Raw genomic sequence first — 14,283 nt, 5'->3', positions numbered from 1 at the left:
TAAATTTGTTGTTAATTCTCAGTATTGCAGAAATTCATCTTTAGTTAAATATGGAAGTGATTTTTGTTTCGTTATCAATGGTCATCGATTTTATACAACGCAATCACACGCAGTTGTTGTAAGTGAAACAGTTCGAAACATGTTGATTACAGACAATAGTGCACAAGAGATTAATATTAATATTGATACTGATATTAATAATAAAGAATCATTTAATAAAGCATTAAACATTTTTGTAAGTTTGTTCAAGAAGGATATGTTTCAGAAAACATCGACATCGAAACAAGTGAAATTATTTATGATCTCGGTGTTCTTCTCAAGAACGAAGATTTTATAGTTAGTATGGTTATGTTGGGTACGGCGGCACTGCGTTCCACCTTACTCAACATAACCTTACCCAACATAACTTTAAATATTTACAAAACCGTTAACGTATATTTTACAAATCAAACGACAACACTAACTTAACCTTAAATATTTACAAAGCCGCCAACCACTTCACTTCACTAACGAACTCACTAATGTAAAAATAAACGTTCTCACTATCGTTCTCACTAACGACTTCACTAATGTTCTCATAAATTTTCCTCAATATCTTCATCATCAGTGTTAACCCTATTGTAGTCATAATTGAAGCCATAAACTTTCTCTAACTTCTTAATGTACAATTTACATAACTTACCTTCGTCATCATATGGTTTAATGATATAACTATTTCTATCTTTATACACAGTCAATGAAAAGTCAACTGGTCTCGGATGTATTTGAAAGAACATGTTATGCTCAGGAAGGAAGAATAAATGTTTAAATGTATGTTTGTTATATGTTTTGATTTGTATGAGTTGCTTTTGTTCTGTCATTTATATAAAAATAAACTTAAAAATAAAATAAAAATAAACGTTGTCAGAGGTGAAAAAATAATGTTTATGTTAGAATGTTAGATCTAACACGTTTTCTAACACGTTTTCTAACCTTGTGAATTCATTGCTTTATAACTCTCTTCCTTTCTCCAACTCTTCTAACTTCTTCTTAAGTTCAGCAATGTTGTCCTCATGAAGTTTAATCTTTCTCAAAATTCCTTCTTTATCTAATGGTTGCTTTATCTTTCTAAACTGAACTCTACCATCCTTCATAGTATGAATGTAAAAACCTTCTGGAATAGTTCCTGATTTAATGTATTCTACCAAAAACTTTTGTTTCATTGCTTCAGTGACTTTAGTCGTCATTTCAATCAAAGGTGAAGCTAGCACAGCGATAATGGATTTCATGACTTTTTAGTATTTCATGCAATCTTAACAGATAGCCTTACAAGTACTTCCAGTGTCCCTAGCTGTCCCTCCTTTTTATATAACTCCATGACATTTATAATCTCGCGAAACTTAACAGGTAGCATAACAGATTAAAATCAGATGAGGTTTTGAACCAAAATTTCTAAGCAACGTTGTCAAGGATTTTGAGGAACTAGGGACAGAGTGTGGCAAAGTCCAAGATTTAATTTATCTTCATCTGTTTCATCAGCTATCTCATCTAATATGCCAATATTTTATTCATAACTCGTGGCAAACTCACTAACTTTCATTATGTTCATCTGCATGCTTCATCTGATAGAAAGTATGACTTTCATTAACTCTGTGAGATAATGAAAACTACTAGGGACAGAGACCATGGCAAAGTTTATGACTTTCATTATTTCCAGAACTTAATGAAAACTACTAGGGACAGAGACCATGACAAAGTTCATGATTTAATTTATTCTCTCACTAACAACAAACACAAACTCCAACACTAACAACAACCACAAACTCCAACACTAACGACAAGTACTAACCTCAACACAAATGACAAACACTAACAACAACCACAAACTCCAACACTAACAACAACCACAAACTCCAACACTAACGACAAGTACTAACCTCAACACAAATGACAAACACTAACAACAAGTACTAACCTCAACACTGTTCTCATGAACTATTTCATTATTGCATGAACGACCTCCTTACTGTTCTCATGAACTATTTCATTATTGCATGAACGACCTCCTTACTGTTCTCATGAACTATTTCATTATTGCATGAACGACCTCCTTACTGTTCTCATGAACTATTTCATTATTGCATGAACGACCTCCTTACTGTTCTCATGAACTATTTCATTATTGCATGAACGACCTCCTTACTGTTATGATTTCATCGTATATGTTTTGTCGAAACTTCATCGTAATGAACGTATATGCTTTGTCAAACATGAACGTAAATGTTTTGTCGAAACTTCATCGTATATGCTTTGTCAAACATGAACGTAAATGTTTTGTCAAAACTTCTTCATCGTAATGAGTGTAAATGTTTTGTCGAAACTTCATCGTATATGTTTTGTCAAACATGAACGTACATGTTTTGTCATGACTTCTTCATCGTAATGAACGTAAATGATTTGTCATGATTTCTTCATCGTAATGAGTGTAAATGTTTTGTCATGATTTCATCGTACATGTTTTGTCATGACTTCTTCATCGTAAATGTTTTGTCATGACTTCATCGTATATGCTTTGTCATGACTTCATCGTATATGCTTTGTCATGACTTCATCGTATATGTTTTGTCATGATTTCTTCATCGTAATGAGCGTAAATGATCCAAAAATAATGTTTAGGTGAAGAGGTGAGATTTCACCTCTTTTCTCACCTCTTTTCTCACCTCATGAATTTTCATGATTTCTTCATCGTATATGCTTTGTCAAACATGAACGTAAATGTTTTGTCAAGGTTTCATCGTATATGCTTTGTCAAACATGAACGTATATGCTTTGTCAAACATGAACGTATATGTTTTGTCAAACATGAACGTAAATGTTTTGTCATGATGCAAAAATAATGAGTTCATTTACTCACAATATTTTTGTACAAAATGTAAAGTATGGCGGTTTGAAACCGTCGGGAACCTTCACTTTTTTGACGAAGTGCAATTCTTCACTTCGTGTCAAAACTTCATCGTAATGAGTGTAAATGAACCAAAAATAATGTTTACGTAAATGTTTTCAGGTTATTCAATAATTAATTATTTTTGAAGAACTGAAGGTGTCACCATGTTACCATGTGCTACCAGGTTAATGAACTTCTCTGAAAAAATGAGACAACATGACATTTAGACAACAACACAGGAGGAAGGCAGTTATGAATTATTTTTGAAGAACTGAAGGTGCTACCATGTTACCATGTGCTACCAGGTTAATGAACTTCTCTGAAAAAGTGTGACAACATGACATTTTGACAACAACACAGGAAATAAATGTTTACATAAATGTTTTGTCATGATTTCTTCATCGGAATGAGCGTAAATCAGACAAAAATAATGTTTAGGTGAAGAGGTGAGATCTCACCTCTTTTCTCACCTCTTTTCTCACCTCATTGAATTTTCATGATTTCTTCATCGGAATGAACGTATATGCTTTGTCAAACATGAACGTATATGCTTTGTCAAACATGAACGTATATGCTTTGTCAAGGTTTCATCGTATATGCTTTGTCAAACATGAACGTATATGCTTTGTCAAGGTTTCATCGTATATGCTTTGTCAAACATGAACGTATATGTTTTGTCAAGGTTTCATCGTATATGCTTTGTCAAAACTTCTTCATCGTAATGAGCGTAAATGTTTTGTCAAGGTTTCATCGTATATGTTTTGTCAAACATGAGCGTAAATGATTTGTCATGATTTCTTCATCGTATATGCTTTGTCAAACATGAACGTATATGCTTTGTCAAGGTTTCTTCTTCGTAAATGTTTTGTCATGATTTCTTCATCGTATATGTTTTGTCAAACATGAACGTAAATGATTTGTCATGATTTCTTCTTCGTAAATGTTTTGTCATGATTTCTTCGTAAATGTTTTGTCATGATTTCTTCATCGGAATGAACGTATATGTTTTGTCAAACATGAACGTATATGCTTTGTCATGATTTCTTCGTAAATGTTTTGTCAAGACTTCTTCATCGTAAATGTTTTGTCGAAACTTCTTCATCGTATATGTTTTGTCATGATTTAATCGTATATGTTTTGTCATGATTTCATCGTATATATTTTGTCAAGATTTCATCGTATATATTTTGTCATGATTTCATCGTAAATGTTTTGTCATGATTTCATCGTAATGAACGTAAATGTTTTGTCATGACTTCTTCGTATATGCTTTGTCATGTTGATTTCATCGAAACTAAACGTATATGTTTTGTCATGACTTCATCGTATATGTTTTGTCATGACTTCTTCGTATATGTTTTGTCAAACATGAACGTAAATGTTTTGTCATGACTTCTTCGTATATGTTTTGTCATGACTTCTTCGTATATGTTTTGTCATGACTTCATCGTAATGAGTGTAAATGATTTCATATAATTGCTTACCTCAGAAAACCGAGGGAAGAGATTTCCATATGAAAATCGAAGAATTTGCTCCTAGTTTGAAATATTATTATGTTCATAGACTTCTTCGTATATGTTTTGTCAAACATGAACGTATATGCTTTGTCATGACTTCTTCGTATATGCTTTGTCATGACTTCATCGTATATGCTTTGTCATGACTTCTTCGTATATGCTTTGTCATGACTTCATCGTATATGTTTTTGTCAAGACTTCTTCGTATATGCTTTGTCAAACATGAACGTATATGTTTTGTCAAGTTTCATCGTATATGCTTTGTCAAACTTCTTCATCGTATATGCTTTGTCAAACATGAACGTATATGCTTTGTCAAGGTTTCATCGTAAATGTTTTGTCATGACTTCATCGTATATGTTTTGTCATGACTTCATCGTATATGTTTTGTCATGACTTCATCGTATATGTTTTGTCATGATTTCATCGTAATGAACGTATATGTTTGTCATGATTCATCGTAATGAACGTATATGTTTTGTCATGATTTCATCGTAATGAACGTATATGTTTTGTCATGACTTCATCGTATATGTTTTGTCATGACTTCATCGTAATGAGTGTAAATGACCCAAAAATAATGTTTATGTTAGAATGTTAGATCTAACACCTTTTCTAACATGTTTTCTAACATGTTTTGTGAAGAATATAACAACCGCCGGAATTCAGACGGTTGCTTTTTATACAAAATTCACACAGGAAAATTCTTGAGTTTTGGTTGAAGAATACGGTCAAGCCAAAAGTGGCTCGACCTCAAACAAACATTTATGAGCTTACTAAGGCATTTATGAATGAATTCAAAGGTATTTGCATACATCCTGACTCGTTCATTTTGTTGTTTGAATGGTGCTCTGTAAAGTATGCATTTTATGTAAAGATATTATGGACTCCATAGACAAGAAAGTTCATGAGAAGTTAGATGAAGAAGAACTCGAAGATACAGTAGAGAATGCAAAACATTTTTGACCAAGTGAAGATCTTCACTTCGTCAAAATGTGATGCAAAAACAAGCATTTTATGAGCTTACTAAGGGTGTTATGAATGAATTCAAAGGTATTTGCATACATCCTGACCTCGTTCATTTTGTTGTTGAATTCAGCAAAAATAATGTTTAGGGTAGATGGTTAGATTAACCTCATTTCTACCCTCATTTCTACCCTCATGAATTTTCATGATTTCTTCATCGTAATGAGCGTATATGCTTTGTCATGATTTCTTCATCGTACATGTTTTGTCGAAACTTCATCGTACATGTTTTGTCGAAACTTCTTCGTAAATGATTTGTCGAAACTTCTTCATCGTAATGAGCGTAAATGTTTTGTCAAGGTTTCATCGTATATGTTTTGTCAAACATGAGCGTAAATGATTTGTCATGATTTCTTCATCGTATATGCTTTGTCAAACATGAACGTATATGCTTTGTCAAGGTTTCTTCTTCGTAAATGTTTTGTCATGATTTCTTCATCGTATATGTTTTGTCAAACATGAACGTAAATGATTTGTCATGATTTCTTCTTCGTAAATGTTTTGTCATGATTTCTTCGTAAATGTTTTGTCATGATTTCTTCGTAAATGTTTTGTCAAGACTTCTTCATCGTAAATGTTTTGTCGAAACTTCTTCATCGTATATGTTTTGTCATGATTTAATCGTATATGTTTTGTCATGATTTCATCGTATATATTTTGTCAAGATTTCATCGTATATATTTTGTCATGATTTCATCGTAAATGTTTTGTCATGATTTCATCGTAATGAACGTAAATGTTTTGTCATGACTTCTTCGTATATGCTTTGTCATGTTGATTTCATCGAAACTAAACGTATATGTTTTGTCATGACTTCATCGTATATGTTTTGTCATGACTTCTTCGTATATGTTTTGTCATGACTTCTTCGTATATGTTTTGTCAAACATGAACGTAAATGTTTTGTCATGACTTCTTCGTATATGTTTTGTCATGACTTCTTCGTATATGTTTTGTCATGACTTCATCGTAATGAGTGTAAATGATTTCATATAATTGCTTACCTCAGAAAACCGAGGGAAGAGATTCCATATGAAAATCGCAAGAATTTGGCTCCTAGTTTGAAATATTATTATGTTCATAGACTTCTTCGTATATGTTTTGTCAAACATGAACGTATATGCTTTGTCATGACTTCTTCGTATATGCTTTGTCATGACTTCATCGTATATGCTTTGTCATGACTTCTTCGTATATGCTTTGTCATGACTTCATCGTATATGTTTTGTCAAGACTTCTTCGTATATGCTTTGTCAAACATGAACGTATATGTTTTGTCAAGGTTTCATCGTATATGCTTTGTCAAAACTTCTTCATCGTATATGCTTTGTCAAACATGAACGTATATGCTTTGTCAAGGTTTCATCGTAAATGTTTTGTCATGACTTCATCGTATATGTTTTGTCATGACTTCATCGTATATGTTTTGTCATGACTTCATCGTATATGTTTTGTCATGATTTCATCGTAATGAACGTATATGTTTTGTCATGATTTCATCGTAATGAACGTATATGTTTTGTCATGATTTCATCGTAATGAACGTATATGTTTTGTCATGATTTCATCGTAATGAACGTATATGTTTTGTCATGACTTCATCGTATATGTTTTGTCATGACTTCATCGTAATGAGTGTAAATGACCCAAAAATAATGTTTATGTTAGAATGTTAGATCTAACACCTTTTCTAACATGTTTTCTAACATGTTTTGTGAAGAATATAACAACCGCCGGAATTCAGACGGTTGCTTTTTATACAAAATTCACACAGGAAAATTCTTGAGTTTTGGTTGAAAGAATACGGTCAAGCCAAAAGTGGCTCGACCTCAAAACAAACATTTTATGAGCTTACTAAGGCATTTATGAATGAATTCAAAGGTATTTGCATACATCCTGACCTCGTTCATTTTGTTGTTGAATGGTGCTCTGTAAAGTATGCATTTTATGTCAAAGATATTATGGACTCCATAGACAAGAAAGTTCATGAGAAGTTAGATGAAGAAGAACTCGAAGATACAGTAGAGAATGCAAAACATTTTTGACCAAGTGAAGATCTTCACTTCGTCAAAATGTGATGCAAAAACAAGCATTTTATGAGCTTACTAAGGGTGTTATGAATGAATTCAAAGGTATTTGCATACATCCTGACCTCGTTCATTTTGTTGTTGAATTCAGCAAAAATAATGTTTAGGGTAGATGGTTAGATCTAACCTCATTTCTACCCTCATTTCTACCCTCATTGAATTTTCATGATTTCTTCATCGTAATGAGCGTATATGCTTTGTCATGATTTCTTCATCGTACATGTTTTGTCGAAACTTCATCGTACATGTTTTGTCGAAACTTCTTCGTAAATGATTTGTCGAAACTTCTTCATCGTAATGAGCGTAAATGTTTTGTCAAGGTTTCATCGTATATGTTTTGTCAAACATGAGCGTAAATGATTTGTCATGATTTCTTCATCGTATATGCTTTGTCAAACATGAACGTATATGCTTTGTCAAGGTTTCTTCTTCGTAAATGTTTTGTCATGATTTCTTCATCGTATATGTTTTGTCAAACATGAACGTAAATGATTTGTCATGATTTCTTCTTCGTAAATGTTTTGTCATGATTTCTTCGTAAATGTTTTGTCATGATTTCTTCATCGTAATGAGCGTATATGCTTTGTCATGATTTCTTCATCGTACATGTTTTGTCGAAACTTCATCGTACATGTTTTGTCGAAACTTCTTCGTAAATGATTTGTCGAAACTTCTTCATCGTAATGAGTGTATATGCTTTGTCATGATTTCTTCATCGTAAATGTTTTGTCAAGACTTCTTCATCGTAAATGTTTTGTCGAAACTTCTTCATCGTAATGAGCGTAAATGTTTTGTCAAGGTTTCATCGTATATGTTTTGTCAAACATGAGCGTAAATGATTTGTCATGATTTCTTCATCGTATATGCTTTGTCAAACATGAACGGATATGCTTTGTCAAGGTTTCTTCTTCGTAAATGTTTTGTCATGATTTCTTCATCGTATATGTTTTGTCAAACATGAACGTAAATGATTTGTCATGATTTCTTCTTCGTAAATGTTTTGTCATGATTTCTTCGTAAATGTTTTGTCATGATTTCTTCATCGGAATGAACGTATATGTTTTGTCAAACATGAACGTATATGCTTTGTCATGATTTCTTCGTAAATGTTTTGTCAAGACTTCTTCATCGTAAATGTTTTGTCGAAACTTCTTCATCGTATATGTTTTGTCATGATTTAATCGTATATGTTTTGTCATGATTTCATCGTATATATTTTGTCAAGATTTCATCGTATATATTTTGTCATGATTTCATCGTAAATGTTTTGTCATGATTTCATCGTAATGAACGTAAATGTTTTGTCATGACTTCTTCGTATATGCTTTGTCATGTTGATTTCATCGAAACTAAACGTATATGTTTTGTCATGACTTCATCGTATATGTTTTGTCATGACTTCTTCGTATATGTTTTGTCATGACTTCTTCGTATATGTTTTGTCAAACATGAACGTAAATGTTTTGTCATGACTTCTTCGTATATGTTTTGTCATGACTTCTTCGTATATGTTTTGTCATGACTTCATCGTAATGAGTGTAAATGATTTCATATAATTGCTTACCTCAGAAACCGAGGGAAGAGATTCCATATGAAAATCGCAAGAATTTGGCTCCTAGTTTGAAATATTATTATGTTCATAGACTTCTTCGTATATGTTTTGTCAAACATGAACGTATATGCTTTGTCATGACTTCTTCGTATATGCTTTGTCATGACTTCATCGTATATGCTTTGTCATGACTTCTTCGTATATGCTTTGTCATGACTTCATCGTATATGTTTTGTCAAGACTTCTTCGTATATGCTTTGTCAAACATGAACGTATATGTTTTGTCAAGGTTTCATCGTATATGCTTTGTCAAAACTTCTTCATCGTATATGCTTTGTCAAACATGAACGTATATGCTTTGTCAAGGTTTCATCGTAAATGTTTTGTCATGACTTCATCGTATATGTTTTGTCATGACTTCATCGTATATGTTTTGTCATGACTTCTTCGTATATGTTTTGTCATGATTTCATCGTAATGACGTATATGTTTTGTCATGATTTCATGTAATGAACGTATATGCTTTGTCATGATTTCATCGTAATGAACGTATATGTTTTGTCATGATTTCATCGTAATGAACGTATATGTTTTGTCATGACTTCATCGTATATGTTTTGTCATGACTTCATCGTAATGAGTGTAAATGACCCAAAAATAATGTTTATGTTAGAATGTTAGATCTAACACCTTTTCTAACATGTTTTCTAACATGTTTTGTGAAGAATATACAAACCGCCGGAATTCAGACGGTTGCTTTTTATACAAAATTCACACAGGAAAATTCTTGAGTTTTGGTTGAAAGAATACGGTCAAGCCAAAAGTGGCTCGACCTCAAAACAAACATTTTATGAGCTTACTAAGGCATTTTAGAATGAATTCAAAGGTATTTGCATACATCCTGACCTCGTTCATTTTGTTGTTGAATGGTGCTCTGTAAAGTATGCATTTTATGTCAAAGATATTATGGACTCCATAGACAAGAAAGTTCATGAGAAGTTAGATGAAGAAGAACTCGAAGATACAGTAGAGAATGCAAAACATTTTTGACCAAGTGAAGATCTTCACTTCGTCAAAATGTGATGCAAAAACAAGCATTTTATGAGCTTACTAAGGGTGTTATGAATGAATTCAAAGGTATTTGCATACATCCTGACCTCGTTCATTTTGTTGTTGAATTCAGCAAAAATAATGTTTAGGGTAGATGGTTAGATCTAACCTCATTTCTTCTACCTCATTTCTACCTCATTGAATTTTCATGATTTCTTCATCGTAATGAGCGTATATGCTTTGTCATGATTTCTTCATCGTACATGTTTTTGTCGAAACTTCATCGTACATGTTTTGTCGAAACTTCTTCGTAAATGATTTGTCGAAACTTCTTCATCGTAATGAGCGTAAATGTTTTGTCAAGGTTTCATCGTATATGTTTTGTCAAACATGAGACGTAAATGATTTGTCATGATTTTCTTCATCGTATATGCTTTGTCAAACATGAACGTATATGCTTTGTCAAGGTTTTCTTCTTCGTAAATGTTTTGTCATGATTTCTTCATCGTATATGTTTTGTAAACTAAACGTAAATGATTTGTCATGATTTCTTCTTCGTAAATTTTTTGTCATGATTTCTTCGTAAATGTTTTGTCATGATTTCTTCATCGTAATGAGCGTATATGCTTTGTCATGATTTCTTCATCGTACATGTTTTGTCGAAACTTCATCGTACATGTTTTGTCGAAACTTCTTCGTAAATGATTTGTCGAAACTTCTTCATCGTAATGAGTGTATATGCTTTGTCATGATTTCTTCATCGTAAATGTTTTGTCAAGACTTCTTCATCGTAAATGTTTTGTCGAAACTTCTTCATCGTAATGAGCGTAAATGTTTTGTCAAGGTTTCATCGTATATGTTTTGTCAAACATGAGCGTAAATGATTTGTCATGATTTCTTCATCGTATATGCTTTGTCAAACATGAACGTATATGCTTTGTCAAGGTTTCTTCTTCGTAAATGTTTTGTCATGATTTCTTCATCGTATATGTTTTGTCAAACATGAACGTAAATGATTTGTCATGATTTCTTCTTCGTAAATGTTTTGTCATGATTTCTTCGTAAATGTTTTGTCATGATTTCTTCGTAAATGTTTTGTCATGATTTCTTCATCGGAATGAACGTATATGTTTTGTCAAACATGAACGTATATGCTTTGTCATGATTTCTTCGTAAATGTTTTGTCAAGACTTCTTCATCGTAAATGTTTTGTCGAAACTTCTTCATCGTATATGTTTTGTCATGATTTAATCGTATATGTTTTGTCATGATTTCATCGTATATATTTTGTCAAGATTTCATCGTATATATTTTGTCATGATTTCATCGTAAATGTTTTGTCATGATTTCATCGTAATGAACGTAAATGTTTTGTCATGACTTCTTCGTATATGCTTTGTCATGTTGATTTCATCGAAACTAAACGTATATGTTTTGTCATGACTTCATCGTATATGTTTTGTCATGACTTCTTCGTATATGTTTTGTCATGACTTCTTCGTATATGTTTTGTCAAACATGAACGTAAATGTTTTGTCATGACTTCTTCGTATATGTTTTGTCATGACTTCTTCGTATATGTTTTGTCATGACTTCATCGTAATGAGTGTAAATGATTTCATATAATTGCTTACCTCAGAAAACCGAGGGAAGAGATTCCATATGAAAATCGCAAGAATTTGGCTCCTAGTTTGAAATATTATTATGTTCATAGACTTCTTCGTATATGTTTTGTCAAACATAACGTAATAGTCTTTGTCATGATTCTTCGTATATGCTTTGCATGACTTCATCGTATATGCTTTGTCATGACTTCTTCGTATATGCTTTGTCATGACTTCATCGTATATGTTTTGTCAAGACTTCTTCGTATATGCTTTGTCAAACATGAACGTATATGTTTTGTCAAGGTTTCATCGTATATGCTTTGTCAAAACTTCTTCATCGTATATGCTTTGTCAAACATGAACGTATATGTTTTGTCATGACTTCTTCGTATATGTTTTGTCATGACTTCTTCGTATATGTTTTGTCAACATGAACGTAATGTTTTGTCATGACTTCTTCGTATATGTTTTGTCATGACTTCTTCGTATATGTTTTGTCATGACTTCATCGTAATGAGTGTAAATGATTTCATATAATTGCTTACCTCAGAAAACGAGGGAAGAGATTCCATATGAAAATCGCAAGAATTTGGTCCTAGTTTGAAATATTATTATGTTCATAGACTTCTTCGTATATGTTTTGTCAAACATGAACGTATATGCTTTGTCATGACTTCTTCGTATATGCTTTGTCATGACTTCATCGTATATGCTTTGTCATGACTTCTTCGTATATGCTTTGTCATGACTTCATCGTATATGTTTTTGTCAAGACTTCTTCGTATATGCTTTTGTCAAACATGAACGTATATGTTTGTCAAGTGTTTCATCGTATATGCTTTGTCAAAACTTCTTCATCGTATATGCTTTGTCAAACATGAACGTATATGCTTGTCAAGGTTTCATCGTAAATGTTTTGTCATGACTCATCATCATCGTATATGTTTTGTCATGACTTCATCGTATATGTTTGTCATGACTTCATCGTATATGTTTTGTCATGATTTCATCGTAATGAACGTATATGTTTTGTCATGATTCTCGTATATGTTTTGTCATGATTTCATGTAATGAACGTATATGTTTTGTCATGATTTCATCGTAATGAACGTATATGTTTTGTCATGACTTCATCGTAATATGTTTTGTCATGACTTCATCGTAATGAGTGTAAATGACCCAAAAATAATGTTTATGTTAGAATGTTAGATCTAAACACCTTTTCTAACATGTTTTCTAACATGTTTTGTGAAGAATATAACACCGCCGGAATTCAGACGGTTGCTTTTTATACAAATTCCACCAGGAAATATCTTGAGTTTTGGTTGAAAGATACGGTCAAGCCAAAAGTGGCTCGACCTCAAACAAACAACATTTTATGAGCTTACTAAGGCATTTATGAATGATTCAAAGGTATTTGCATACATCCTGACCTCGTTCATTTTGTTGTTGAATGGTGCTCTGTAAAGTATGCATTTTATGTCAAAGATATTATGGACTCCATAGACAGAAAAGTTCATGAGAAGTTAGATGAGAAGAACTCGAAGATACAGTAGAAGATGCAAAACATTTTTGACCAAGTGAAGATCTTCACTTCGTCAAAATGTGATGCAAAAACAAGCATTTTATGAGCTTACTAAGGGTGTTATGAATGAATCAAAGGTATTTGCATACATCCTGACTCGTTCATTTTGTTGTTGAATTCAGCAAAATATATGTTTAGGGTAGATGGTTAGATCTAACCTCATTTCTACCTCATTTCTACCTCTCATTGAATTTTCATGATTTCTTCATCGTAATGAGCGTATATGCTTTGTCATGATTTTTCATCGTATCAGTGTTTTGTCGAAACTTCTTCGTAAATGATTTTGTCGAAACTTCTTCATCGTAATGAGCGTAAATGTTTTGTCAAGGTTTCATCGTATATGTTTTGTCAAACATGAGCGTAAATGATTTGTCATGATTCTTCATCGTATATGCTTTGTCAAACATGAACGTATATGCTTTGTCAAGGTTTCTTCTTCGTAAATGTTTTGTCATGATTTCTTATCGTATATGTTTTGTCAAACATGAACGTAAATGATTTGTCATGATTTCTTCTTCGTAAATGTTTTGTCATGATTTCTTCGTAAATGTTTGTTGATTCATTGTTAATTGAGCGTAATGCTTTGTCATGATTTCTTCATCGTACATGTTTTGTCGAAACTTTCATCGTACATGCTTTTGTCGAAACTTCTTCGTAAATGATTTGTCGAAACTTTCATCGTAATGATGTATATGCTTTGTCATGATTTCTTCATCGTAATGTTTTGTCAAGACTTCTTCATCGTAAATGTTTTGTCGAAACTTCTTCATCGTAATGAGCGTAAATGTTTTGTCAAGGTTTCATCGTATATGTTTTGTCAAACATGAGCGTAAATGATTTGTCATGATTTCTTCATCGTATATGCTTTGTCAAACATGAACGGATATGCTTTGTCAAGGTTTTTCTCGTAAATGTTTTGTCATGATTTCTCATCGT

General features: G+C 32.3%; 1 protein-coding gene across 1 annotated transcript; it reads right to left on the bottom strand.

The window, feature by feature from the left end:
* Positions 1-989: 989 nt before the first annotated feature.
* TVAGG3_1045190 (uncharacterized protein) lies at positions 990-1,268 on the bottom strand (the record flags this gene model as incomplete). Its single annotated transcript, XM_051255656.1, has 1 exon — positions 990-1,268. One exon carries the CDS (start codon positions 1,266-1,268, stop codon positions 990-992), a length of 279 nt encoding a protein of 92 aa, XP_051081230.1.
* Between the last annotated feature and the right edge of the window lie 13,015 nt (positions 1,269-14,283).

Source organism: Trichomonas vaginalis, chromosome I (assembly GCF_026262505.1).
Source record: "Trichomonas vaginalis G3 chromosome I, whole genome shotgun sequence".
Taxonomy (NCBI): Eukaryota; Parabasalia; order Trichomonadida; family Trichomonadidae; genus Trichomonas; species Trichomonas vaginalis.
Note: the sequence above shows the minus strand (reverse complement) of the source record. Positions and strands in the feature narration are given on the sequence as shown.